Source organism: Ursus arctos, unplaced genomic scaffold, assembly GCF_023065955.2.
Source record: "Ursus arctos isolate Adak ecotype North America unplaced genomic scaffold, UrsArc2.0 scaffold_9, whole genome shotgun sequence".
NCBI classification, from domain to species: domain Eukaryota; kingdom Metazoa; phylum Chordata; class Mammalia; order Carnivora; family Ursidae; genus Ursus; species Ursus arctos.
Window position 1 is genome coordinate 78,747,462 of NW_026623111.1, and position 27,968 is coordinate 78,775,429.

A 27,968-nucleotide genomic window follows, 5' to 3' on the forward strand; every position below is an offset into this window, starting at 1 on the left:
TGTAGGAGATAACAGGCTATTGGACGGTTCTAAGGCAGCAAGCTGAGGAGCAGAGGAAGCAGAGGAGGAAGGGAGGGAGAGGGCTGTAGACATAGGGAGAGTGGCCGAAGGATAAATGAACTGAACGGCCTGTGAAATTATCTAGCGCCAGAGATGCCGGAGATGACCTGGAACGGAGATACCGTGGTTCAGGTTTAAGGTGTTTGCTAAGGCAGCGGCTGCCATGACGGAGCACCTCCTCAACTCCATCCCACGCACCCTAACCCTTCCCCCCCATCCTGCTGCATGTCTAGTTTCCAGTCTGGACTGCTCAGGATCTGATGAGGGTACTGCCTTCAAGTCTGCAGACAACGCGGGGCCGAGTAACACGGTGAACACTTGAGGCAAATGGAGAATGCAATTTGAGAATTCACTGGAAACAAGAGCCAGAAGCCAGAGGTGACTCAGGAACACATAAGGTTTGTAACTGTCCTCCACTCTCTCTCACCCCTAACCCCAGCCCCTGGACATATGTGAGGGATCCTGGATGTCTCTCTTTGTGGAATGTGGGCTCCAGTCTTTGGGGGGCTTCGATCTTAAGGTTTAGAGTGACTTCAGTTGACTAGCGGTTGACTTATGGGGCACGTTCCAGAATTGATTCTCACCGTGCACCGGGGCTCCAAAATACATGCCTCTAGTGTTTGTGCTTTGAGGGGGAGAAGCACAATTCCTCTCCGGGCCTCCGTGTGGGCCCCCAGGGACACTTGTCCGGGCTGGCCTCTGGTGTCGCTGGAGCATCGCACACCGTGGCAGGTGCCCCTCACCATGCTGCTTACTGGTGCAAGCACGTAGATTCCTCCCGCCGGCCGGGCACAGGGAGAGACCCATGCCAGACTCCCCATGTCGCAGGCGTCAGATAACACACTCGTGGGGTCCGGAGCCACGAAGCTTGCGGTTACCGCGGCAATCGGAAACCAATGCAACCTGGATGTGAGCCATTACAACAGAGGGTTTTAGTTAAGTGCAGGATTTAAATCAGAACACGGAAAAAAGTCAAAATGTCCACAGTTTGTTTTTTGAGTCAAAATAGAGACAAACAGGGCATGTTTTCTTCGCAGTTACTTTTACTGGAAAAACAACAACAACAAAACATTTTTTTTCAAAAGAATCAAAATAAAAGACCATTACACAAGATTGCACAATCACTTACGGATGCCGCAGTTTAAGGTAAGTAGGCCAGTCTCACAGAGTCCTTGTCTAAGAAGTTTTCTCCGTCTGCAATACACCGATAATGTAACTCTCAGAGCTGCTGGGCTGATTTCACAGTCCCATTGGCCAAGCTCACTGTGTCTTATAATTGAATCAGACCTCAGGTAGGAACTTCTCCACCAAGATGTCTGTCTTGAGAGCAGTTTTAACGTTCACATTCTTTCCATTTACCTCTGGCTTTTTTCATAGGCGGGGGTACAATTCGGCATTACCCAATGTCTTTCTCCATTTACCACACGATGTCCTCTCCTCTGCTTGGGACACAACTTCCGCAGTCTTCACATTCTTTTCTGCCACCACCGTCTTTACTATACAATAATATGACTTGCATATAAATACAGAACCCACATCCTCAGAGAGGGAGAAAAAGAACGGACCAGCTGCTAGAGCACAGATCCGGTAGGACAGGTGATCTCAGGGAGCCCTGGCAAGGACTCTGCCGTTAACACTAGCTTGTAAAAAGTAATTGTGAAACTTAAAAAAAAGAAATCAAATTAGACGTGTTGTTTGTGTGTGTGTGTGTGTGTGTGTGTGTGTGTGTTTTGTTCTGCACCATCTTGAATTAAATAGGAACAAATCTAATAATACACTCTAGTCGCACCACGAAACGAGAATGTTAACAGCTTACAAACACTGCCGGAACGCTCAGTTCTCTTCTGAGACACGGGGCATACACGTGAGTCCAATTTGCAGACTCTTCCTCTGGGCCTTGTAGTCGCATGTGCCACAGATGGATGTGTCTCTTTCCAGAGCACCAGAGGCTGCAATTCTGATTAGATTCAAGCTCGAGGTACAATTTAGCAAATGCTACATGCTTTATTAATGATTTTATGCACCTGTGAGGTCTACTTAGGACCCAGAAGTTAGGTAAGAATATAGAAACAGTCTCTTGAAATATATATCATAGCTATCTGTTTAGCTTCTTAGAAATTATGAAAAAGCCTAACGTAGTTTATGAATTTGATTTTTATAAGTAGTTTTCTAAAACAAGCCTACACATAATTTTTCCCCTCAACAGTACTGATAAAATACAGGGCACCTTTTTCTTTCAAGTATTTGGGTAAAATAGTATACCCTGAGAATTTGGGGTGCAAACCTACACCTTGTAAACTGTAGAATGAAACTCCTTAAGCACCACGTAGGAAAATGTATACCATGATAGTTTTTAAACACAGAGACTATTACTGAATGTGTTTTCTCATGCACATATATATATACTTATCATGAGATTATATAGTCAATCTACTTAAGAATTAATACTGTCCTGCAGTCCAAAGTATTATTCAGGTAGCATGAGCATTCAATTTGTAGCAAACACAGACTTCATTTCTATGAAGTATGAACAGAATTAAAATGCATGAAATCTCTTTAAGAGGCAAGAATGATAAAGTCAAATCTGAAATCAAGAAATTTATATCACTAGATAGTTCCTAGTGTTATAAGGATGAATTTGAAATGTGTGCTAACATTTGAGATTTGTCACAAAGCTGTCAAAGTGTAATTTGGTTTAGCTTATCTACTCAGTGGTGTATAGACAGCCACGTACACGCAAATGCATAGAGACGTATATGGACACACAGAGAGCCTATATATTAAGTCAGTAATGGCATATTTGGGCTTCACTTAATCCTGAGGGCAATTTCAGCGAGTGCTAAGAAAACATATTCTAGTGGATTAAAGTTTTCATACTGGTTACAAATGCATTCAGTTTTCCAGAAATGACTCAAATGGAGCCTATTTCAACCTGACCATTTAACCAACAGGGGGAAAGAGGAAACGGGTCGAGGGTTTCTACAGACGACGCCCTGTGGTTCCTCTGGAATACTGAGTCACACACGTAACCCTGAGAGGAAATGGCAAAAACCGGACTGTACAATTCTAGTTCGACTCCGGTGCGAGGCACTATTTAGGAAATGCCACGTGCTTTATCAATGGTTTTGGTACATAAAACATAAAAGAGTAGTCCAGTAGCTACAGGGACAGTGTCAGGGTAATAGCTTTATGGATAAGAAGGCTTCATAGACTCTTATTTTATTCCACTTAACTTTGGTTGAAATGGGAAGGGCACAACCACTTCATTCAAATAGCAAGGCAACCTCGAGAAATAATAAAACACTGAAAACAGGGGCACCTGGGTGGCTCAGTTGGTTAAGCGTCTGATTCAGCTCACGTCATGATCCCAGGGTCCTGGGATCGAGCCCCCGTCGGGCTCCCTGCTCAAGGTGAGCCTGCTTCTCCCTCTCCCTCTGCCTGCTGCTCCTGCTGCTTGTGCTCGCTCTCTCTCTGTCAAATAAATAAATAACATCTTTAAAAAAAAAGCACTGAAAATAAGGATTTGGATTTACCTCATGTCTTTAAAAATGTTCCTCCCTATCACTTGAGATAGTAAATGGCCAGCAGCGTTGGTCTGGTTTTTGGTTGGATGAAACAGAGAACCATAAAATTATCACTCAACAACATGGCATTCATAGAATATTATGTTCAGAGTTACAGTTTTAACCACCTGGACATTTACTATATCCTTGACAGCTTCTTAGAGGATGTGGCCTCTCTGATAGAGCTGACAAGTGAAAAGTTCTCTTTTCTTTCCTAGTTTCTGTACTAGTTTACCCGGAATTTAAGGCTCAGATCTGCTGGTGATAAATAATGAGAAATAGCTTATGGGGTCCCAGGCCCTTGGTAGGTGAGCACTCTACCACATTTGCCAGGGAAAGAATGTCTCTCTTTCTGAAGACCTGGCAAGCAGTCGGTTACTCCATACGGTCACCGACGATACTCACCCGGTATGATCATGTTAGCCTTTTCCTAAAAGTCACCCACGGTTTTTTAAGTCTTGTCAATTCTGGTACCAGCTCCCCCCAGATCCTAGATCGGCTTTGCCAGATGTGTTCAAACACTTGAGAATTCATGGTGCTGCTTTGAATGTTACAGGTTGGAGCGCTCTGAAATTGATTGCACGTTCTTCTTGTAATATTCAGTGAGCTCATACCCAGCCAATCTCTACAGAGAATAAGGAATGGCTGATGCTGTCAGAGAAGCTCTCCAGTGGTGAAAAATTAAGTCAGTTCTGGGGCAAAGCTGCTGCTGTACCTGGGTGAGAGGACCTCCGTGGCCAAGGACAAGGCTTTCCCCAGTACAGGACAAAGGCATCTCGTCTATGCACGGAGGCCGTTTTATATTTCGTGCTTCATTTCATGGCTCATCAGTGCATTGATTGAATTGCGACCAGAGCGGACTACTCCTGCCTTAAACCCTTTCTTCTATCCAACAGTATTTCTTTTTAGAACAAGATCCCTTTAAGGAAGGCCCTGAAAGTGAAATTAAGTTATTTTTCCTAAAGGAGTCTGATATGGGAAGCCTAACTACAAAGTAATGAGATTATGTAAATCATACAAAAATCAGTCTCGGGTTTTTACTCACATCTCAGTTGTGAGTAGCATAAAATGCTGTGGCTTCGAGAAAAAATTTTAAGCAGAAACCAAAGACTGATGATCATTAAAATCATAAAGGATCTAAAAGAAATTCACCAGGATGCCTTGTCTTCGAATAAATAAATAGATAAGAGGAGATTCCTTAAAGAAAGTCTGAGAGAACCTTCAGGTTATTCTCTTTAAAAGTAAGAAATATTTCAACGTATCATTTTTCGAATATATGTTGACACACTTATTAATGATGACAATCTAAATATTTATCTGTTCAAACAACTCTTCAAGACTCTCTGTGAACACTCACTAAAATAACCTTCAGAATCGAGTTACAACCGAGGCAGTATTGAAAGTCGCTGAAAGATTCTGTGATTTGGATTCTCGACACCTTGACACCTCGTAAGCCCATAAGGAGCAAGTGATGCGATCCCAGGTTGTTGCTTCCGGTAGGGCTGGGGCTGGAGAGCATCAGAGCCGCTGAATCAGTTTACATTTCACTCTACTGCCCCAAACAGGTCGCTCCTCAGACTCCAAACAATCCGTGAGAGAGGGGCAAGCAACTCCAGAGGGAGGGACTCACTGAGGAAGACAAACAGAGGCTATCCACTCACAACAAAGGTTGGATTCCTAGAGGCAAAGAGGTATTCTATACCTTTCTGAGACTAAGAACTTAATTTTAAACGCAATCACTGGCTCTTCGGTATTTCAAGCCATTCTACTTTAAGGCAACAGATAGCGTCGTGGCGTTGTACAAATGGGAAAATGAAAACAAAGCCCAAGAGTTAAAACCACTAGCTTTCACAATCACATGTGAAATCATGCTAAACCCAATAAAAGAACAAGGAGAACATAACCAAGGGAATGACTAGGCTCGGCTGGTATATGATTCAAAATGCAGACCCGTGGTATTTAAAATCGGACCCGTGTTCCAACTCTGTCTGCTAATCCGAGACCTCTAGGGAGATCCGCGATCCGAATCATTGATCCGCCAGCAGGCTTTCTGAACAATCTCATTCTGTCGTATGTTTGGATTGAACTATGAGAACACTTAAGGGATGGCTGGCCTAGTCACAAGTACAGGAGGGAAAGATGAAGAGAAAGCTTATCTTCTGTATTAAAGTATAAAAAGAAATCGTTTCACAGGGGAAAACCGCAACCATTCACTCAGCTTCGTAACACTAAAATAACACAAACTGTCTCAACAGGGCTGTTCGGGAAAATATAGAAACTTACACACTTGGTTTATAAGAAGCAAAAACTAAGAATAACACATGTAGAGGAAGCTTTTCAGCTGACTTCTTAGTGCTGTTACAACGCAAACTTCGGATTACAGAATAGTCCATCTTCTGTCTTGCTCCTATGAACAAACATAGTCGAAGAGAAGATCATTAGTTCTAAAAGTAAATCTCACTTCTCAACAAGCAAGCAAAATGTCAGGACACATTTTATTTAACTATTTGGCTAATTTCAACATTACTAATGATGAAGTTCACATTTTCAAATGTGTTTGGCAAATGTGTTTCTGAACTTATTTAGACATTAAACTGACTTCAAGAAAGTGCCCAGAGTGGAACCTCTCTTTGAAGCTTGAATTAAATCCAATCAACTGTTTGAAGATGATTTTAGAGTTAAATGTTTAGTTTCATTGAAATCATCCCTAGCAGAGATGAAACGGTGTAATAGATATGTTCCTAAAACATGCAGAAATGATATGTAAGCTAAGGAGAAATATTTGAAATTTATCATGAGATAGTAATCTAGTTAAGGGAGTAAACTCTATACAGAGAATTCTTAAAAGTGAATGATCACAACTTAAATAGTGTCGAATTCCATACAGTGCCTTTTGATGGAAATGAGATATACTGACTAGACCCTGTAACTTACTTAAATCCATTCGATCACAAGCACTGACAAGTTCAAACTGAAAACGAGCCCTGTCGAGCTCTCTCTATACAGTATATTTACTAACACTTTGCCTAAAAAATTTTTTTTTAACATTTGAGAGTTGATATTTGAACACAATATTATGAAGACAGAAGTAGAGTGTCCTACAGGTAATATTTGTCAGGGATTAAGAAGATTCTATCATGTGGAAAATAACCTCTGAGTAGTATCAAACAACAGCTATCTAATCAATTCTATGCAATCAGAGTAGCTCGGCAATGGATATTTTATTCCTGTCATGTAAGAACTGACCTGTGTTAAACACGTAAGAAAAAAAAGTCTATAAGAATAATTATGATTATGAGGACACCTGGGTGGCTCAGTTGGTTAAGTGTTTGCCTTCGGCTCAGGTCATGATCCCAGGGTGGTGGGATTGAGCCCTGAGCCCATGTGGGGCTCCCTGCTTAGCGGGGAGCTTACTTCTCTCTCTCCCTCTGCCCCTCCCCACCATGCTCTTTTTCATATGTGCCAGCACTCTCTCTCAAATAAATAAATAAATAAAATCTTTAAAAAAAAGAATAGTTATGATTTCATACGTATATATATCACGTTTGTTTATTTTATTCTTCTGTATTTTATATTGAGGACTGACCTTCAAGATGAAAGGGGTTGTGGTAGGTTTGAACACTTCTCATTTGCTAAATTTAAGTTTTTGAACCTTAGGACATATAAAGCAGCAACCAGACAAGAAAATATAATTACAAGCAGAGGAGAAGAAAATAGAAAACTAAGAAGAATAATTTCAGATTCAAGGACCCAAGGATCTGACAACAAGATCAGCTCAGGCTGAGCCCATCATGAGGCAAGATTTTGCAAAGATTCCCTGAGCAGGGTGAGAAGGACATAGGGTGGTAGTTGGGGGGTTGCCGACAAGGGTGGAATGGGGCAGGAGGTGAACTACGGGACGGTGAGAACAGTCTGAGAAGTGAAGGAGAAATCTAGTTATACAATCTACTAGGATCATTTCCGGGACCCACAGTCCAGATATTGCCTTCCCATTCATTCCCAGGACACTGGGTCTGCTTACATTAACTTCAGAGGACTTTTACTTGAAATTCTGGAAATAATAAAGTTGCTCCGACTCCTATTAAGGGTAAAATAACAAAACCACCAGTTTAACCTACCAGAAGATCATGAAGAAGCCAGTAAAGAGGAGAGGGGTGATGACACTGTGTCACCAGGCGGTTTGGCCTGGATGACTTCCTGTGATTATAGGACCAGAACACATGACAGACTTCCGCAGGGATGCTGGGTCAGATTTTCCCTTGCCCCATGCAGACCTGTGCCCAGACAGAGAGGCGAATCTACATGCGGCTGGCCAGCCATATCCAGAGTTATATAACATTCTGGAAGGCCTTGGTCCTAGAGTACCCTGACCCACAGCCAACTGGCCTCCCCAAGAGATAAGCCAGCTCAGAGGCGACCGCGGGGCTGTGAGCACTGCCTTCAGTTGGGAGAAATACACAGTGATCCTGAACGCAGACCCCTGATGCTGGGTGCCCTGGAAACCTGCCTAGATCGGGGCCAGTTTGCTGCTCCGGGGAGGGGCCCTCAAGGATGAGGGGCTTCTGAGGCATTCAGGACGTTCATAGCTGTTTGCTAGGTCTTTCGTACTGGTTTTAGAACTCAATCTTCACAACACTCTCACAACATATTTCCATTTTACAGTTGAAGAGATCAAGGCCTAGACAAGAAAAGTCACCTGCCGAAAGTAATACGAGCATGAGAATTTGAGCAAGAGCTGCCTGACTTCAAGGTGCATATGCTTGGCCTTTAGTCAAAGCCCCACAGTTCCCCTTCAATTACAACGCATGAACCCATTAACTCATGTGGGCACCCCACACCCACCCCTGCCCACGTACCACAATACCTCCCTACCCCCGCCCACTGGCAGCCACAGCCACCCCTACAAGTTCTGAACCTGCCTTGAATTCTCTTTGAGGCATAAGATGTTCAAATAACTAAGGACCGCTAACATGGAGACTTAGTAGCTGCTAGACACTGCCAGATTCGGGTCAGTTTGTTACCTGATTCTCCTCCCCCTTTTCCCAGGGAAGGGAAGAGGGACAATTCGCCACAAGAAACTGAGGCATGGGGACCCAAGAGCAAAAGAAGCAGGCATAGAGGGGTCACCCAGGAGAGGGTGGGCCACAGAGCTGGAAGGGCCTGGACTGCAGCTGACCTGTTCATCTGGGACATGTCATTTTTTCATCGGTCAAACAGGAATTAGAAATAGTACCTACTTACTTTAAGAATCAAATGGCATGATATTAAGTCTTGATATATAATCAATGATTAATTCCCATTAGCTATTATTTTTCATTTATTATTAATTTTATAGACAGTAGAGAAGAAAATATAAAGGCAATCCAATTGCAGAGAAGGACACACACGTGTAAGCTGGAGGGAAGCTAGAATCGAAGACAAGAAAACGGGAGAAAAGGCGAACAAGACATGAGGAAGATAATAAAAGAGCAGCTATAGATAACCGAGAGAGGAAGCTACAGCTAAATGAGGGGGGAGTAGAAATAAGCGAAGTGATTCAGGAGTGTAATTACAGAATGCACGAAGTGTCAGGCTTGCAGCCTGCAGCCCTGCCCCCTGGCCTCCCGCACGAAGCCACTGAGAACGCACAGGCGCACCTGTCCTTCCCCCCAGCGGGTGATGCGAACAAACCGCAGGAAGGAAAAGCTGAGGAGCGGGAAGAAGCAAGGTGGGGCATCACACCAAGTCAGCCGGAAGCGGATGGGAAAACAGAGACCGTAAAAGGGAATGAAATCGCCAAGCAAAACACAGAAAAGCAAAAATCAGTGAAAACTAAATTCGCAAACCTATGGGAAGGGAAGAAAGGGATGGGGAGTGAACGGGTGGGACAGACAGCAGGAAGGACGGCCACCAAAGAGGAGAGGCCTCCAAGGGGAAGAGAAGAGGCGAAACGAAGAGCAGGAAAGAAGCCAGCTGGGAAGAGATCCTGGCATCGGATAATTCGGGTTTTGAGTCCCAACTCTGCCCGCAGGGACACTGTGACGTAAAAAGGGTCACTTAACCTCTCTGAGCCCCACTTTCCTCCTGCAGTGTTACTTTGTTTTATTATTTATTTCTTTATTTGAAATTTATTTAAATTCAATTAGCCATCATTAGTTTTTGATGTCGTGTTCAGTGATTCATGAGTCGAGTATAACACCCAGTGCTCGTCCCATCACGTGCCCTCCTTACTACCATCACCCGGTTACCCCAGCCCCTCCCCTTCCTCCCTTCCAGCAATCTGAATGCCAGTGACACGGTTCGATGATCTGAGGAGCCCTGGAGGGCTGCCCCTGCGCCCAGCCCCACTCTCTTTCCACCTCAGCTGCTGCTGTGTGGGGCTCCATTGAGGGGGTGGAAAGAACCCGGAGGAGGCAAGGAAGAGAGTCCAAGGTGTAGGAGTAACATGAAGCACACTCCGAAATGAAACGACTAGTGGATCAAGCCTTACAGGGAAAACACCAGACATTCAATGAAACAAAACAATTGTGTGACCCACCGTGGGGCAGGCGTGGTGCCCATTACAGTCTTCTCTTGTTATTATTACGTATTTATTTTCTCTTTATGCCCCCACAAATGGCATTTGTGACCAAGTCTGAAGGAAAGTTTGTGCGCAGGGGGAGGGGCAAAGGGAGAGGGAGAAGCCGGCTCCCCTTCGAGCAGGGAGCCTGATGAAGGACTCGATTCCAGGACCCTGAGATCATGACCTGAGCTGAAGGCATATGCTTAACCAGCTGAGCCTCCCAGGCGCCCCCTCAACAAACGTATTAAAACAAAACTTTGGCATCGAAGTGGGTGGGCAGGAGAAAGCATGAGTGTGAACATGTTGGGGAAGGAAAAATACAGCTACATGTATCAAAATGACAGAAAACTCAACCAAAAATAATCTCATCAGAAAAGGCATCAAAAATCCTGCGGAAAAGGGACTTTCAACCCAAAGTCCACAAACAACAAAGGCCTAAAACAGAAAAGTCCTGACAAAAAAGGAGAAAACGGCGAAGTTTGGCAACCGGTGTGCCTAGCACACTGGTGTGTCACGTCCAGGGCTCCCGTTGTGACTACCGGCCGCTGGGCCACCGGCTGTGAGCTGCCTCCATTGGCCACAATGTGTGACATCATTACTAAGGAAGGATAAAGGAAATAATATTACTGATTATCTTCTTAGCTGGGCTGTGACCTGGCAAAGTTTGAGGAATGCTGCCACATGGACCCCAGGGAGGCAAGAAGCAGCAAGACCCCTGTGAAAGCTGAACCAAAGGGAAATTCATAACCTCATAATCAGAGAGAGATCACAGCAGCTGGTTACGCTCAGATATACACAGGGGGAGAGAGCAAAGCTCCCTGTTACAACGTGCAGCTAAAAATAGACGATGAAATACTTATTATTTGAGCTGGAAGGAATCTTAAAGGTTAAGACAGGACTTGAATCCTGGTCTCACAGGTCTGCGTGTACGGGTCTGTGTCCTCCCGCTGGCGTGCGGGTTCTTGGCCTGTGGGACCATACGGGGTCCCCCGTGGGTGGTCAGCCTCGCCGCATAGTACACCGTGGCTGGTGGAGTGTAAACATGTAATTCGTGTTCTTTGGATGAATGAGGGAATGAGCGCATTTCATTCATTTTATACAAACGTCCGGAGAGGCAAGCAGGAGAGCCAGGCGTGCTGGCCGCCATACAGAGCTCATTATGCTTCTCTGCCATCCTTCCTTTGCCCCAGGCCTCCCACCAAGAGGCGCACAGTGTGGCCTGGGGTCCAAGAGCCCCTTCTGCAGGTCCTGGCTTACCTCATCCCCTGAGCACTGTGGCAAAGTCATTCCAGTCTAAGCCCTAGTTTTCTTCTCCGTGAAATGTTGTGATTGGAGCAAATCACTGGTGTGACTTCTCAGTTGAAAGGGGCACAGAAACTCCTACCCTACCTCAAGAAAGGTCTCTGAAGTCAGCCTGGTGTCCAAAGGAGATCTTGACGTGAAAGCAGCTTCCAAGACTTCCCACCCTCACCATCCCTAGGGGCGTCCGTCGGTCAACGAGTGTGGACAGTGTGATTTTTTATTTTTACGTGTCTGACCAATGTTTACCATATTTTGCACACAAGAGAAGGAACTGCACACTTTATTTTTTTTAATGTATCTGACTTTCTTTGGAAAGTGGCATAGAACTCTCAGGAAGGTGAGTTTTGAGGGATTTTAGTTAGTAATGTGAGTTTGGGTACTAGATTTTTGCCTGCATACAAAGCGCTAATCGTCAGTTCCCGACTGGTCTTCAATTGACAAGTCGGCTTTTGTACTTCTATCTTCAGGGCTGCGGACTCAAATAAAAGGCTGTGCTTTCAAAGGGGAAAAACTTAAAAAAAAACGTTACTGTTCAAACCTTGAACACTCACAATTTGGATTTATATTTGTGTCTGACGGCAACAGCTCCATGCCTAATCTCTCCAGACTCAGCAGACAGGAGAAAAGCCAAAAGCCGCTGCTAGAGGGACAGCATACAAGTGTGTGCCCGTTTGCTCCCTCCTCTGTGCCCTGTCCTCTCCTCCCCTCGCTTCTGCACCTCCACGGCTCCCACAGAGGCCTCACGGGATTAGCTGCCCCAAAATAGCTTTAGGTAAACATACCACCTGTCCGGAAGATTACAATATCTTTGTCTAGAAGCTACTCTTTTCTTTCTGCAAACCTAAGTGTCTAATTCAGAGCCTCTTCCATATGCATATTGGATTTTTTTTACATTGAATGAAAGATGCATTATTTACCTTTAATCCCCACACTCCCTCTTTGTGATTGTCATACACCACCGGTTGCAAACTCTTAGGAAGAATTCAAATGATCTATTTCTAGAGTGCAAGGAAAATGAGGCTTGGGCTCTCATTTGAATATTTAGAGCAAGACCCAAGGATTTTTGAACAGTGGCCTAATGTCTACGAGTCTAATAAACATAATGCATAGTAATAGTCCCTGAATTTGGCAAAGGTTTTATACTTTGCGATATACTCTGATGTCATACTATTGGCATGAGTGTCATGAGTCTCAGGGAGTGTATATGCCCACGAACACACAGCTGGTGAGGAGACCAAGCTGTGACTCTAATTCAATGATCCCACTTCCTCATTTAAGGCTCTTTTATTGCACGAAGAAACAATGTTCTTCTGTTCCTTTTAGTTCAGAAAGGAACTCCAGCTCCCTTCGTGGTTCAGTAAGATCCTACCGAAAAGTGAAAGTCCTAGAAGCATATATGAGGCCAACACATTCTAATTTGAAGAGAACAGGAAAATGAGGGGACAGATTTGTCCCTACACTGCTGACACCTCTGTGCTCCTATCTGAAGGTTGCCTGTCTTACGTGTTTGACCTGAAGTGTCCTGGTTCAGACAAGCCAAACTCACTTCTCCTATCAAGTTCCAGGACTGTATTTACAGCAAGAATGCCAGTCTGTGAAGGTGGCTTGATTTGGGTGTTAGGAATCTACTTTATCTGATTTCTTTTAAAGGGGTGCAAGTGAAGGTTGATTACTTTCTGAAGGGAGAGAATGCAGACATGACAAGGAGCATCTTACAGGGATTAGCAGCCCGGCATAGTGGATTCAGTCTGATCAGACTGGATCAAACCCAGCAGCCCATCCAAGCAGCCATTGCAGCTGGAGGATCTCCCCCTTTTCGTGGTGGTCAAGCGCGTGCGTGTGTGTGTGTGTGTGTGCGTGTGTAAGGTATATTAAAGACCTTGAACTCGCCCTCGGAGAGAGTACTCTAATTGGAAACAGAAAAACAAGAGCTTAAAAAATACAGTCCCTTTGTATAAGAAATGTCAAGAGAAAGATGTGGTGGAGGGAGAGAAGCCTTTCTACAGATTTTAGAAAACCTCCTAACAAGAAAATGTCAGTGTGATTCCCCCTTCTTGCGAGGGGAAACTAGAGTAATGGTGTTCCCAGTGATCCCTCGGGATATTCGTGCCTTCTGTCACTGGGGCTGCCGGGAAAGAGCGAAGCTCATGACGCAAAATCCAGACCGGGTTTTCCTTTCTTTCCCTTGCCAAACTTCACCGAAGGCTAGCCTGACAGATCTAGGTTCACATCCCTCCTACTCACTCACCGGTGGGAAAAAACACTCAGGCAGCTCGAAAAGGTCAATGGGGGGAGGTCGGCTGCGGGGATGGAGGAGTGGGAGGAGGAGGAAACTTGGCAAGAAAATTAGCTCCTTCATCATTTGGTTGGGGTTTTGTTCTGTTCTCCCCAAATGCCCCTTTGTACAGACAGCCTCCTCTGCCACTTCAGACACAAAGCAATAGGATTGCTCCTAAGCCCTGAAAACTGATTACCAAAGTAACACTCACTCACCAGCAGCTGCTCCCTTCTGCTTTCTGGTGACCGCTCTTCATCTGTGTTCCACCACAAAGCTCATGGTGGTGCCATCAAAGGAAGGGGGGGCAATGATCCTCGGCCCCAGGGGTTGCGAAGTGATGCTGATGACAGGCTTGCCGTGCAGCTGGGCGAAGCCTTTGGCCCCCACGAGCTGGGATGTGGCTGCTGGGGCCGAGGAGGAAGAGGAAGCAGAAGGCTGACCAGAGGCCATGAAGTACGGGGCCTCGGTGAATGTCGCAGCTGCCTCTTTGCTGGGGGGCTCTGTTGCCATGGAGGAGAGCTCGCTACCCGCTGGAGTGTGAGCAATTGGCGTGGGCTGCAGGGCACTGGTGGGCAGCACCGTGGGCAGAAACCCAGGGTAGATCATGTAGGTGGGTCCATAGGCCCCAGGACTCAGGGCCAAGGGAGGCACAGGGAGGGACATGGGAGCCACAGCCTGCTGCTGGGAGGTCATGGGCACATCCACATACTGCCCCGTCTCAGGGTCAAACAGTCTTCGGGTCATGGGCTGTACTGGTGTGTCCACCAGATAGTACTGGCCGGTCGTCACATCCAGGAGCATCTTGCGCTGGGTCTGCTGGGGCTGTGGCTGCTGGAAGGGGTCTGCGGGGACTGAAGCTGGGCCTGCAGGTGCTGGGGCAGGCATGCTGGGTGGGGAGAAGCAGAGGACCTGGGCCTGGGCTCCCTGCAGAGTGAAGGGCAGCGGCTGCTGGTGGTAGATGGCAGTGGGGAGATGCTCAGGGCTCTGTGGCCCTGTGGGGGCAGCCACTGTCCCCCTGGGGTTCTCGGGTTTGGTACGCCAAGCTGGCCGGCTGGTTCCACTGACCTGAGAGCCTTTGGGACTACTAGGGACCTGGCTGCGGGCACTCAGGGGGGGCAAGCTGCAGAGAGTGGCTGCTGAGGAGGCTGGGGGCCCCTCCCTCCCAGCCCCCGGTCTGCCTGGAAGCTCTCCGGCTGTAGAGCTTCCTTTAAGGGGGATGGACAGGTAATTCTCACAGTCACTATTGTTCTTTTCCAAATTGCTGCCATTTTTCCTATTGGTCACCTCATCAGGAGGTGCCCGTGTGGCCGGAGAGATCTTGAGGGACCGGAGTCCCTGGGATTTGATGCCTTTTGCTGCGGAAGGACTCTCTGGAGAAGGCCCTTGGGGGAACTTGCCAGCGACACCCCCTGTTTTCTGGGTGCTGCTGGCACTCACCATGAACACGTTTCGGTTGCTGGGGAGTGGTGGGAGGGGCTGCAGGGGCTGGGTTCTCTCCACATCCTTGTGGACTGGGGGAATATAGAGGGATCGTGGCCTCTCCCTGGCCAGGTTCTCAAAGGCGGCTGCCCTGGCGGACACACTCTCAGCGCTGGGGTTGGAGTTTCGCCGCTGCAGACGCTCCACGGGGCCCCCACGTAGCACCACGCCGCCTTTGTTGCCGGTGCCCCGCTCCTCCAGCTCACTCAGTCGTTTGGCCAGCTTGTCCGGGTCCCCCTCAGCACCCGCAGCCCCTTCCCTCTCCTCACTGGCAATGAGCGACAGGACATGGCTGTCCATCATCATGGGCAAAGGGTCACTTTTGCGCTTCCACTCGTTCCTATTGAAGCTGTACAGCTCTTCCATGGACCTCACGGCGGCCGTCAGCTTCTCCAGGGCATTCCGAGACGGCTTTGGGCCTTTCCCTTCCTCCTTGACCTCCTCCTCCTTGGCCTTCTCCGGGGTCTTCTGAGCAGAAGCCTTGGAGACGATCTTGAGCACCGGCAGGTAGGAGCCCTGCTCAGGCTTATTGGGGGCAATGGTGGCCACAGGCAGCCTGCCAGATGCCCTATGAACCAAGACTGTCCCTTCTGGTGAGGACGAATTCAAGAACCTGCCGCTGCCACCTTTGCCTACGTTCTCCCTCGGCTCCCGGTCCATGCTCTCTTCCCTCTGGTTCACCACCGCCTGGCACATAATCACTATGGGGGAAAGGGATCTGGATCCGCCCCCTGCAGCGGCCAGCTGCCTGGGTTTGGGCCCGGTCAGCCCCTGCTCTGGGGTAACGCTGCCCTTGTCACTGCTGTCCCCTGACCCTTTGATTAGTTTCCTGACATCTCTCACCTGGTGGAGGGGACCTTGGGCCTTGGACTTGTCTCTGACGTCTCTCACCTGGAACTGGGGCACTTTGTCCAGGTTGTCTCCCCGGAAGAGCTTCTGCTGCGCCCTGCTGTTGTCCTCAACGGTCTTGAAGAGGTTAGAGGCGCTGCCACTGGCCAATTTGGGCGTAAGCAATTTGGCAATGTTGAAGTCCGAGCTTGGCTGTTGCACACTCCCCAGCCGGATCTTGATTTCGGGAGCCTTGGGCCGTATCACTGCCGTGGAGGTGGCTTGGGCAGCAGGGTACTTGGTAGCCTGCTTCCCCGGCTGCTTGTCCTTGGGGGTCTGCTGGATGTTGGGGACAAAGAGGCGCGACATGATGGTGGACTTGCTGGCAGAGATCTCTCCAAGATCAGCCCTCCAGTCGCCCCCTTTGGGAATCTTCAGCTTCCCAATGGGGGCCTTTTCTTCCCGCTTCTCGGCCTCCTTTTCCTTCCAGGAGCGGAATGCACTGTTCTGACTACGGAGGAAGATGCCTTTGACGGTCTCCGATGCGCTCTTTTTAATTTCACAGACTTCTTCGGTGTGTCCGCCCGAGAAGTGTCGGCCCGAGACTGCATTGCTCTCCCGAGGAGCACTGGCTTTGAAAATCGGCGACTTCGACTCGGCCGCAGAGCCCTCCGCAGCGGCGTCGGACACGCTGACCACCGTGTACTCGGAGCCGGCCTCTGAGTGGCGAGAAGTCTGCCTCTGCAGACCCCTCTCGCGCTGCTTCTCCGCTCGGGCCGGGCCCTCGGTCTCCTTGGAGGTGCTGCAGAGGTTATGGTGGGATGTGTCTGTGACTTCTCCCCTCTCCATCTTGAACTCATGTTCCCGCTGCATCTTCTTGGAGATGACATTTTTGAGCAGACTGGAAGCAAACCTGGACTTCTTCTGGGGGCCGTCGGCGAGGGACGCAGGCTTGCTGCTCTCAGAGGCCTCGGAGCCATCGTCTGTGCACACGGACCCGGGGCCCTTGCCCGAGCCTCTGGCCGTTCTGCAGGGCCCAGTGGCTGAGCTGGCTTTGCTCTCGCTTCGAAAGTTCAGGGGCTCGAGAAGGGTGACCACGCGGGAGCCTGTCTGGACCTGCTTCTGGAAACACAGAGGCGTCTCCACATGTTTGATTTCCCCCTCGACTTTGCTGACCACGAACTCCAGGGCTTTGGTCTGGGACTTCTTGGACTGGATGTAGAGCTGGTCGGCCGTCGTCCTGGCCCCACCGCCCTTCCTCAGACCTGCGGCCACCGAGGCCGCACTGCCCCTGAGGAGGCTCTGCTCCACCCTGGCTCCGACGCCTCCACATTTTAAATCCAGGAAGGTCGACCACCGCCCAAAGCCGACTTCGGAGAGGGTGGAGGACTCCCGGGAGCTGATGTTCAGGGCCTCAAAGTAGGGGTAGGCGAGGCTCCGGAAGGCCCGGGAGGTCAGGTTGCGCACCTCCTTGTCCGCATCGTCCAGTTCACTCACGGCACTGGAGGCCCCGCTGGAGTAGTCCACCAGCTCCTTCGCCCGGATGGCCCCGCAGCGGGTTTGCAGGCGAGCAGGGACGGCGATGAATTTCTTTGCATGGTCCTGAGCCACGGCTGCAGCCGGGTCTTGCTTCAGTGAACTTGAATTGTGTTCAGCAGCTGTAGAGACGCGGAGGCTCATGTCGCCTTCATGCTTGGCAGCATAAATAATGTTTTGCTTTGCACGCACGTTGCTAGGCTCATTTATAGCCCGGGAAGTCGGTTTGATTGATAGGAGGATCTGGCTTGCTGCACTCCCACAGCTGCTTGCGGCAGCGGCTGCTGCCCCTGAAGCTGCCTCCGGGGGCTCTGGCAAGGGCTCACTCAGGGTGGCAGTGCCAGGCCCAGTGGGTGGGGGAGTGGGGTCGCTGTCCGAGGGGCCGCTGCCCACTTCCGTGCTGCTGGTGTGGCGACCGCTGCCGTCTGCGCTGGGGCGGGCCGGGTCACTGCTGGTGGGGCTCGGAGTCCGGGTGGCTTGGGTGCTGGGAGTGGTGCTGAGGTAGCAGCTGTTGTCGTCGTCCTCTTCGGTCGGGGTGGTGACGTCCCCCGGGGTCTCGTCGCTGCCACCAAAGGAAGCGTAGTCCACGAATGAGTAGATCACGTTGTTGTCCTCGAAATCCCAGCGGGAGGCCAGTCCCACATCAAAATCCATGTCCTGCTCCACCTCGCTCAGCTGGATCTCGTGGGTGGTGATGTAGTGAGCCTCCTCATTTTGGGGGGGGTCCCTGCTGCCCCGAGCCTTGGCAATAATGTCCCTGCACTCCGTTCCATCTCCCCCTCCGCCCCCTCTTCCTGCCCCTCCTCCCCCTCCTCCTCCCCTGGGCGGGCAGCGCACAGCGCTCTCACCGCTGTCACTCTCAAAGCCTAGAGACGAGGACGAGGTGGCCAGAGCCCCCGCTGATGTGGCGGTGTCCTCCATCTTGGAAAGGCCGCCTGCTTCTGGTCGGGCCCCTGGCGACGAGGAGCAGGAGGAGGAGGAGGAGCAGTCGCTGCCCTCCTCGGGGCGGGCGAGCTGGGATCTGGAGAGTTCCGAGGAAGCAAGAGTCTTCGGGGGGGTGGGAGCCTTGCTCCCCTGGCCGCTGGGCTCCTCTCGGGCTTCCTCTTCGGGGCTGCGGGGGGCCCTCCGCGGCCCCGGGCGCTGCTCCAGAGCGAGTGGCGGGGCGCGGGGCCTCTCCCCCTGGGCGGCGGCGGAAGCACACATCTCCACGTATTTCGCTTCTCGCTGGGAGGAGGCCGGCGGCCTGGGCCGCGGCCGCAGCTGCTGCTTGGGCTGCGGGCTCTCCCGCGCTCCGCTCGCCCGGCCGCCCACCTCCCTCGGGCTGGCCTGCGGCCCGGGCTCAGGAGTGGCGGCTTCCACGCCGAGCCCCGGCCTAAGCTGCAGCGACAGGAGGAGACAGCGGTGAGCGGCGCCGGGGCTGGCCCGGGTTCCTCCCTGGCCCTGCAGGGGCTGCAGAGTGGCACGAAGCAGGGCCCCACGTGCCTGGAGCGGGCCCAAGGCCGTAGGCACCACGGCCGTTGCGGCCACCACGTCCCAGTCCTTCAGCCCCTGTGGCGGGGCCGCGACAAGCCCGAGGGAGGTGGGAAGGCTCCCGGAAGGGGCGGCAGGGGTGGTCTGGGGCCCGGGGGCTGCTGCTCCGGCCGAGACTGTGGCCGGCTTCCCGTGGCTGAGCTGTGGGGTCCAGTTGTTTGCCTGGCACCGTCGGCGGCGAGGAGTCGGAATGCCATCGGCCACGGAAGGAGCAGCATCTGTAGGTCGACCCAGGGACTTCCAGAAATGAAAGGAAAGCATGTGCTGTTTCTCGTGAAGCCTTGTCCCTTTCCTGAATGGGGCGAGAGTGGGTCACGTCATTCCAGAAATATTTTTAGTGTCTATTCCCTAGTCATACTGAAACCACACTTGAGGGCAGAGAGAAGAGGCTCTGAGATGACAAGAGGAGGTTGAGGGCAGAGGGAGGCATGTGGGTTCTCACTCGAATCAGCCACACGCTCTGGGTAAGCTAGCATAGAGACGTCTCGCAGGTAGGGAAGGATTCTCTACTCACTGCCATCTTTCACTCCCAAGGCTGATTAAATGGGTTCTTCCCCTTGTTCTTACATTAAATCCAAATTCTGCATTGCGTTTCAAACGAATTCAGGGCGATCCAGAAAGATTTCAAAATCTCTCCTAGATACATGGTAGGCTTTCTGCTTGCCTCAGAATCTATGCATTTTCTTTTTCTTTCATCTCAAATCAGATGAGTTCTGGTAATAAAACTTTTCATAGGAATAAAATATTCCATCCCTCTTTCTCCAAAGTTACACTCTAAGAAACATATCTGTTTGTTTCAAAATAGAAGCCCTTTTAGAATCCTTACCACGTTGACTTGAAGTATAAAAGGGCACTTTTCAAAGACTTAAGACCTTAACACTTTAAATAAACTTTTACATACAGTCACTAAAAAGGAGCACATGGGGTCAAAAATGAACACTACTTCAAAACCCTGCAGTATCCAATCGATCTCAAAACAAGTTCCTTAAACTTCTAAACTGTGGCAAAACAATAAATCCTCAATTAAATATAGTCTGAGCTGCAGCCTCATGATTCGGTTTCGCTGGCGGAATTCCAGACCTGCAGGGCGTGGAGTCAAAAGGCACAAAAGAACAACGAATACACTTACCCTTCATGAGTACAGTGCAGCTTGGAGGGAGGTTCAGAGAGGAAATGTGACCCGCTGGTATGCCCCACGGACATGAAGCCAAAATCCCAGTTCACTGGCTCTGAGGTGCATCCATTTCACATAATTCAGTAGTTGTGCAAGGGAATTTGCCTGGCACCCCATGATGAGGGTTCTGTGCTGGCCACCCTCAGAACAGATCCTTGGGTGCTATCCATGGAGAACCACGACTCTTGGTTTTGGTGAGATCTGGCCCTTATCACCTGCCAGGCCCCATTTCACCACTATACATAGTCTATGTGTCACTTATGCCGATTGAATAAAGCACTATTTTAAACATCCACATTTGTGGGGAACAAAAATAACATCATCACCCATCCCCTTCCAACATGACTGCCACCCCCGCACAGAAAAATGTTCCTTCCTCTGGATAGGCGTGGGGGTAGGTATGGAGTGGGAGCCCCTAACAACTGAAGCATTTACCTTCCCATACTTGAGATATGGAGACGACAGCCCTGCCATTCTCCCCATGACAATTTGCTTCTGCCCACATCATTGCCATTAAAAACATGACATAAGGAAAGACTGGAAATATCAAGTATCATAGTGTGGATATGGGCCAGAGCGTGAGGTGGAGAAGAAAAGAGAAAAGGAAACAGAAAGAGATAGAGTAAGAGGAAGGGAATGAAAGAACAAGAAGAAAAGAGGGGATTTGCTAAATTTGCAACCAACTTTTTCGATTATGGGGAACCAGACTTGATGGCACAAAATCCTAGCTTTTTAATGATAATAAATATTTAAAAGTGATAATCACCACTAAGAGTTAGATAGCGCTTCCTGTGTGTGAAACACTTTTAAATGTGTATGTATTAATTTATGTAATCCTCACAACAACCTGATGAGTGAGGTGCAATTTTTATAGGTAGGAAAGCCGAGGCACAGAGACGCTAAGAAATTATGGATCAGGACTGCAGCCCAGGCAGTCTGGCTCCAGAGCTTGAACCTGAACCCTGGTGCTGCAGAGGCTCGTTAGCTTCTCTGCTCAAATGCTCTCCATGGCAGCAAACGCACAGGGAGAAGGGAGCGGTGCATCCATTAGACAATTCCATCCACACGACCGCAAACAATCCTGTAACTGTTTCTGGGTTCGTTGGTTTAATATCAACCTATGTATATATTAGATACCCAGGGATTAAGGAACAGGACCCTACAAATAAACGACATAAAATATCATTGGTTGCTTCAGGCAAGCAGAGTAATCTCAATGCCCAATTTTAATCTTGCTTTGAGGCCTTGGACAATAAATCCTGAACACTGCCTCAAGCACTGTGGGCCATACACACTCCAAAGAGGAATAAAAGGCAGAATTTCTGCCCATCAAGGCAATTATGGTCTAAGGAGGAATTTTCCAGCACTTCCCATATGGCCCTGTCTGTCATGATAACTCGATGTATTTCAGCAGTTTCTCCTCGAAGTTGGCAAAGTACAAAATTGGAAGGTCAGATGCCCTGGGTGTAGGTTAAAGTATAATTGCTTAATGCCTGAAGTTAAGAAAACCTGCTTCCAGAGTCTTGCTTCCTCCAGAGAGCACAGCCCTAGCCAAAGCTCCCCAAGAGACCAAAAAAAGAGAGTTATCCTAAAAGAGGTACTTACCTCCAAATTCTCTGCGCAGCTCTTTTTCTTTTTTCTAACTAAATGAATGCCATGTCGGAAAAACTTGTAAGAAAATCTTTTTCAAATAAAGTCAATTTCCAAAAAGTAAGGTTTCATTCAAACCACGAGTTCTATTTAAAATTCAGACAAGCAGAGAATTCAGAATAGGAGAGACTCTATTAAAAGATTGAAAAAAAGGAGAAGAAGAAGAAACTCATAAATGGAAAACAATAACCAATTGCAAGGCAAACTCAGCGCAATTAAGAACCACAAACTGCCTGCCCCCTGCATTTTCAGAGTTCTCCTTCAGTATATGTTACTACGAGATACTCATTTGGTAGTCATCGAGGCTTATATTCCTTAATATGACTATAGTCATTTTTTTTTTTACAGATGAACTCAGTGATTGCCTACCTGATCTCACCACTTGAGCAATTAATAGTGACTAATGTCACCAGCATAAACCCATGTTAAGCAAGCATCCTTGCTAGACCAGGCAAGGTATACTTGGTAGATAACTTTATATGGGATTTGAAAGAGCAACAAAGGAAATGACTCAGTGTCATTATTTTTATCTCTGCAGAGAAAGTTCTTAGCATTCCCTGAAAGTCTTGTGAAATGTATCATAGTATGAGAAACTTTAACATGATTAAAGAAATTGAGAATGAAGGCCAGGCTATCCACCAGTTGGAAAAAGGATGTGGTCATACTTCAGTTCCATGACAGTGGCCTCATATAACAGACACATACATCTTTCAAAAGGAAGAGCACTTTAGCTGATATAGACTAGTAGCCGAGAAACAGAGAGGTAGGTTTCAACTTGGACTCAAATCAGAAGTCAGAGAAAAGATTTACTAAACACAGACATTCTCAAGATTCTCTGGGGTGCAATACGAGAGAGAGATTTTGTGACTTCCCATAAACGCCTGCACACCTATTCACACGCACTGAGGTGAAGGAGGAGTTTCTGTTGGTCACTGCTTAACGCAGGAGTGTGGCCAGCTGTTTCCGTTTCCTGGCCCTGGTGGGCGCGCCTGAGAACTACATCTGAAGGAAAGGCATCGCGTTATTTTTTATTTTTATTTATTTATTTAGCCAGGGGTGCCAAAAAGTGTTTATTTATGCAGTTACTAGGGTAAATATGTGCTTTGGCTTGTTTAAGCCTCTCAAAACCACCACGAGAGAGCAATGATTATTCCCGTTTTATGGATAAAAAATTGAGGGTCGCGAAGATGTGTAGCTGTCTGATTTTTCACAGCGAGTCCTGCTAGCGCCCTGACTGCCCAGTTCTGAGTGACTCAAGCCCACCTCGCTCAGTCGATGATTGAGCACTCAGTCTGTGAGGTGGAGGTCACAGGCTTCTTGGCACTGCTGGCCAATTAGCTGTCCCACAGCCTCCGCCAGCTGCCTGCACAGGGGACCAGCTGGTCCCCACGGAGTCCAAGGAAACGGAGTGGCAGGATTAGTGTAAAACTATCCCTGTGAATAAAAAAACAGCATGTACCCTAAGGTTGAATAAGTGGCACTATCTACTTGTGCAAAGAAGAGCACGTTGCCGTAGGAGCGTGCCCTGCACACTGTACGCGTAACCCCTTAGCTATGCCCTTAAAACTTGGAAGGACAGGAAGCAACGGTTCACCCCCAAAAATAAAACTTGACGCTCGAGCCTGCAACAGAGGGCGGCGGTGGTGCGAAAAGATTCCCTGCTTTCCCCCTCCAGTCGGGGGGGGGGGTGTCAAGGAATTGCTTCTCTCTGGTCTCTCCCCTCCCCTCTCCTCTCTCAGTGGTCTCCTAGACATTGCCCTCTCTTTCCCACCCCTGTTTCCCCTCGGCGCCTGACAGAAACTTCCATCTGGTTCTCTCTTGAGGGAGTAGTGGAAGTTTTGGTGTTTCAGATCTTACTGGATAAGGGAAAATTATCCTTTCCAGACCCATCTCAAAGTGAAACCCTGACAGGACAAATACATCTTTCTCTGTGTTATACTGACCATTTCGAATAGCCTAACTCTGTCCATCTCTGCAGACTCATCTCTTGGCTCTCGGTTATCCCAGCCTGTAGGAGGCAGGGTCCCTGAGAGTGGAGTTGCTAAGGGTCCTGGACAGCAGGTCAGGGAAGATGCGTCATTAGGCTTTAAAAGTTGCTGGAAGTTTTTCCAGGTTAGTGTTGAAACAGACTTTAAATAACCAATCAACTCAGCTTCCTGTCTACAGAATAACACGAATGACATTTCTGTGATTTTAGACAGGAATTTTTATTTTTTATTTTATTTTATTTTTTGTCTTTTAATTCTTCATATGGCCTTTTTGGGGCTAAAATCACCTCTCTGCTTTGCGTTCCTTTGGGAAATATTTTCCCTTCCCACATTTCTGATTTCAGACTTCAGTGATTTCAAACATGAGCCTTTAAAGCTACACTTAATGTTTTATTTTTCAGCTTTCTATTTTCTATGACTATTTGGAATATTATGAAAATTGTTTAAGATCTCATTTCTTACCTCCCTTCAAATCTCGCATTCCAATCTGCTCCAAACTCAAGTTTCGAGATGCAAATTAAGCAACTTTTTAGAAAACATTCTGATGGTTTTCTATCTATCATACAGAATGGGAATATTAGGGTCTAATAATATATGTGCAGGGATGTTTACTGCAACATGATGTGATAGCAAAAAGTTGGAAATCACCTACATATCAATCAGTAGAGGCATGGTTGATCGATTACAGTGCATGCACGTTATGGCACATTGTGCAGACATTAATTCTGCAGACATTAAATGAACAGGAACATATGTTCTGGTCTTGAAAGAATTTCCACAAAAAGAAAATTACAGACGAAAATGTATTAGCATGATTCCATTTCAAAGACAACAATAATAGAACTCTTTAAGGGAACATATAGTTGTAGCAACAGGAAATGTATAGATGCATAAACACCGAACTAACATTGTTTTTGTGCACTGGGAAGGCAAGATTGAACAATTATTATCAAATTTTCCTTTACGAGGCTTGGTGTTGTTCGAACGATTACAACAAATATGCTTTTCTTTTGAAATAGAAAAAAAGAATTTCATTTTAGAAAAAAATTATTTCCTCTATAAACTTTCCTTAAGTTAAGCCCATTCAGCTTAGAACTGAAGCAAAGACAACTCATACAGGGGTAGACCAAGAGATGGTCACTGCCCTCTGCCCTCCCCATTTCCTTTCTCAATGGTCTCCTAGACATTGCCGCCCCCTTTCCCCACCTGCTGCTTCCTTATTTTATAAATGTAGGGAAAGAAAGAGGTTCAAAGAATTTAAGTGACTTGCTTAAGTGACAAGGTCACACAGCTATGAGTAGCGGACAAAGACTAGAATCCTTTCTCCTGATGCCATATGTAGTGCTTTCTCCTGTAGTGCTCAAACCTGGTCATCAAAGTGAGCAAATGGAAGAGGAGACTCAACTTCATTCTCAAAAAAATAGGGGAATATTCCCTAAACAAGCAAATAACTTCATTGTGGCAACAAGTTTTATCCTAAAAACTAATGTCACTTACACCAACTACTTATATGTGCAACAATACAGGTGCATCTACAAATGCAACGTTAGGACAGAAGCCAGCTACGAAGAAAGCATACTAAGTGATCGCTCTCGCTGGGGATGGTGTCAGAGAAGGGGCAGAGGGGGGCTCTGGAAGAGCTCCATTTCTTCATCTGGGGGCTGGTCGCATGGGTGCAGCCGCTGTGTGAAAGTATAGCAAGCCGTATGCTTATGATCGCTCGCTTTTCTGGATGCATCTTATGCACTATGCTCATTAAAAATTAATGCGATTTTTACATGCATAAAATTCTCATATCTGTTGTCATATGTATTTTTTCAAGTCTTGAGATAAAGTTGATTGTTTATAGAAGTACGCAATATTCATTTTGCCACTTCACGTAGCACTCCATAAACTCTGGGAGTCTCTAGAAGTGTTGATACCTGGTATTGATGAGAGGCATGGGGTCATGGCTCTCTCGGGCTACAGCAGTAGGTCAGGATATTCTGGCACCGTCTTCAGAGTGTTCCAGAGCTTGGGCAGTGGAGTTACCACTGCCTGAGTTTGAATAATGACTCCACTTCTCCTGGCTGTGTAACTAAGGACAAGTGATGTAACTTCCTTTTACCCCAGTAGGGTACACCTCGATAGGGGTGTGAGGATTAAATCGGGTAATCCATTTAGAACACTTAGAACAAGGACCGACTTATAGTAAGCACGGGAATAAATGTTAATGATCGCTAACTACTGTTATGCTGTGAACAAATTTTAATCCTTCTCCCTTACGTGTGTGTCTCCCATCCCCACCGCCAAAACCAGGACACCACACATTGCTTTGTATGTATCAGGTGCTCAATGTTTTTTCAGTTGAATTGGAACCAGTGATTCCCCACGCTCTGTAGGAGAAAATCCAATCTCCTTCAGTTTCATTTAGGGTTGCCCCTCATTTCAGTTCTTACCTATTTTCCAGGTTCAGTTTCTTCACTGTTCTATATTACTCCCCTGTTCCAATCACAGAAGTCTAAAACCATTTCCAGTATGCCTTGCGCTTTTCTCTCTCAGTGTGTTTCTTTGCTTGTGCCGCATTCTCCCCACTTCCTGAGATAGCCTTCCTCCCTGTACCTTCTGTAACTTCACGAATCTTTGAAGACTGATTAAATTGATCTCCTACGGCAATGGTTCTAATCTTTTTGTAATTCACAAAACCCTTTGAGAATCTGACAACTTCAATCTGATGATTCTCCTGGAAATAAATATGTACTTCTATGCAAACCATCCTGTATTGGAGTTTTCTCCAATCCCTCTGAACCCTGGTCCAGCCCCCCATCTCTGGTCCTTCGGTGACCATCACCATCACAAAGTGACTCTTAACTCTCCGTGCCCACAGTAATTCCTCTCTGGACAAATACATTGTTTTCTTCTTTTGCTATTTACTCCCACTTCAATGTGTGTTTTTTTCTCACAAGGAGAAATGTAAGATGTGTGGAGACTGGCCCATTATATCATGCAAGAGGCTCCTGGGTCAAATGAGATCTCTGAATACATATCTTTAAAAGGTCAAGGGTCATCAATCAATCAAGAAAGACTGCTGTAAGCTCAGAAAGCCAACCATTTTCTGCCAGCAGCTAGGGGTGATCAAGGGTGCGAGGAGATCCGACTTTCATTGCTGAGCATGTAGGCTTAGTGGAATTACAAGGAAGGAGAAATCAGCCAGATACATTTCAAGCCTGTGGACCCTTCTTATATTTATAACAACATGTTTTCCTAGTAACAGTTTATTTTGCTGAAAACATTTAAATAAAAACTTCCAGAGCCCCTCTGAGAAGATGGTTTTGCATTCCCCAGTCAACACCTGCCTGACTTTAATGTGCTACTATTTTTGTCCCTGTAAACATATACCCCCTGCCATAAGACTGGAGTTGGTCTCAGTATAATTATCACACACACGGCCTCTAAGAATAGAAATAGGTGCAGAGGACTTTTTTTTTTTTGGCTAACTCTGGTGAACTGTCCTCTCTGTATGCCTTAACAGCTAGAGAAGCAAACTTACGGACAAGAAAACCATTTCTAACTCAACACAACACACTTTTAATGCAGCAGCTCACGAAACATTCTCTCACTGACTTTGGGATGTGATCTGGATAAAACCTAACAGACTATCAAAAATAGTTCTGAATCACTCGAACCTCATTTTCTTCTCTATTCTGGTGAATTCCAGGATCTGACAGATAGAGACCCCACCGTAGTAATGATCAGGTTTGGATTCGTTCTTGGGCCCGGGAGACATCCATCCCATGGGCCTTCTTGCCCTCTGAAGGCCCATTTAATTCACAGAGGAGTCACCAGCTGGTTGGGCTTCCAGGACTGTGTTCAAGGTAAACAGCAAGTAAGATCAAAATTACCCTTGGAAATCCCTTAAGTTGCTCGTAAAGTCTGATCTAGGGTTTTGAGTATACAACTAATATAATAAGTACAATATAATAAATATAATATAATATGTGAATCTGTGTAATTATGTAGAATGTGTAATATATAAGTGCACATTTATACAATATATAAA

The 27,968-nt window shown here is 47.4% G+C and overlaps 1 protein-coding gene across 2 annotated transcripts; it reads right to left on the reverse strand.

Annotated features, from left to right (window-relative positions):
* Nucleotides 1-1,085: 1,085 nt before the first annotated feature.
* CUNH4orf54 (chromosome unknown C4orf54 homolog) lies at nucleotides 1,086-27,479 on the reverse strand. 2 transcript variants are annotated; one of them, XM_026509595.4, is made up of 3 exons: nucleotides 21,897-27,479; nucleotides 13,960-19,409; nucleotides 1,086-6,030 (listed from the first exon to the last, which is right to left on the reverse strand). In XM_026509595.4, the coding sequence occupies exon 2, from the start codon at nucleotides 19,376-19,378 to the stop codon at nucleotides 13,997-13,999; it is 5,382 nt and encodes a 1,793-aa protein (XP_026365380.1). In that variant the 5' UTR covers nucleotides 19,379-19,409; nucleotides 21,897-27,479; the 3' UTR covers nucleotides 1,086-6,030; nucleotides 13,960-13,996. The 2 variants fall into 2 exon arrangements, with proteins under 2 accessions (XP_026365380.1, XP_044243996.1); XM_044388061.3 differs by having other exon boundaries at nucleotides 20,247-27,479.
* Between the last annotated feature and the right edge of the window lie 489 nt (nucleotides 27,480-27,968).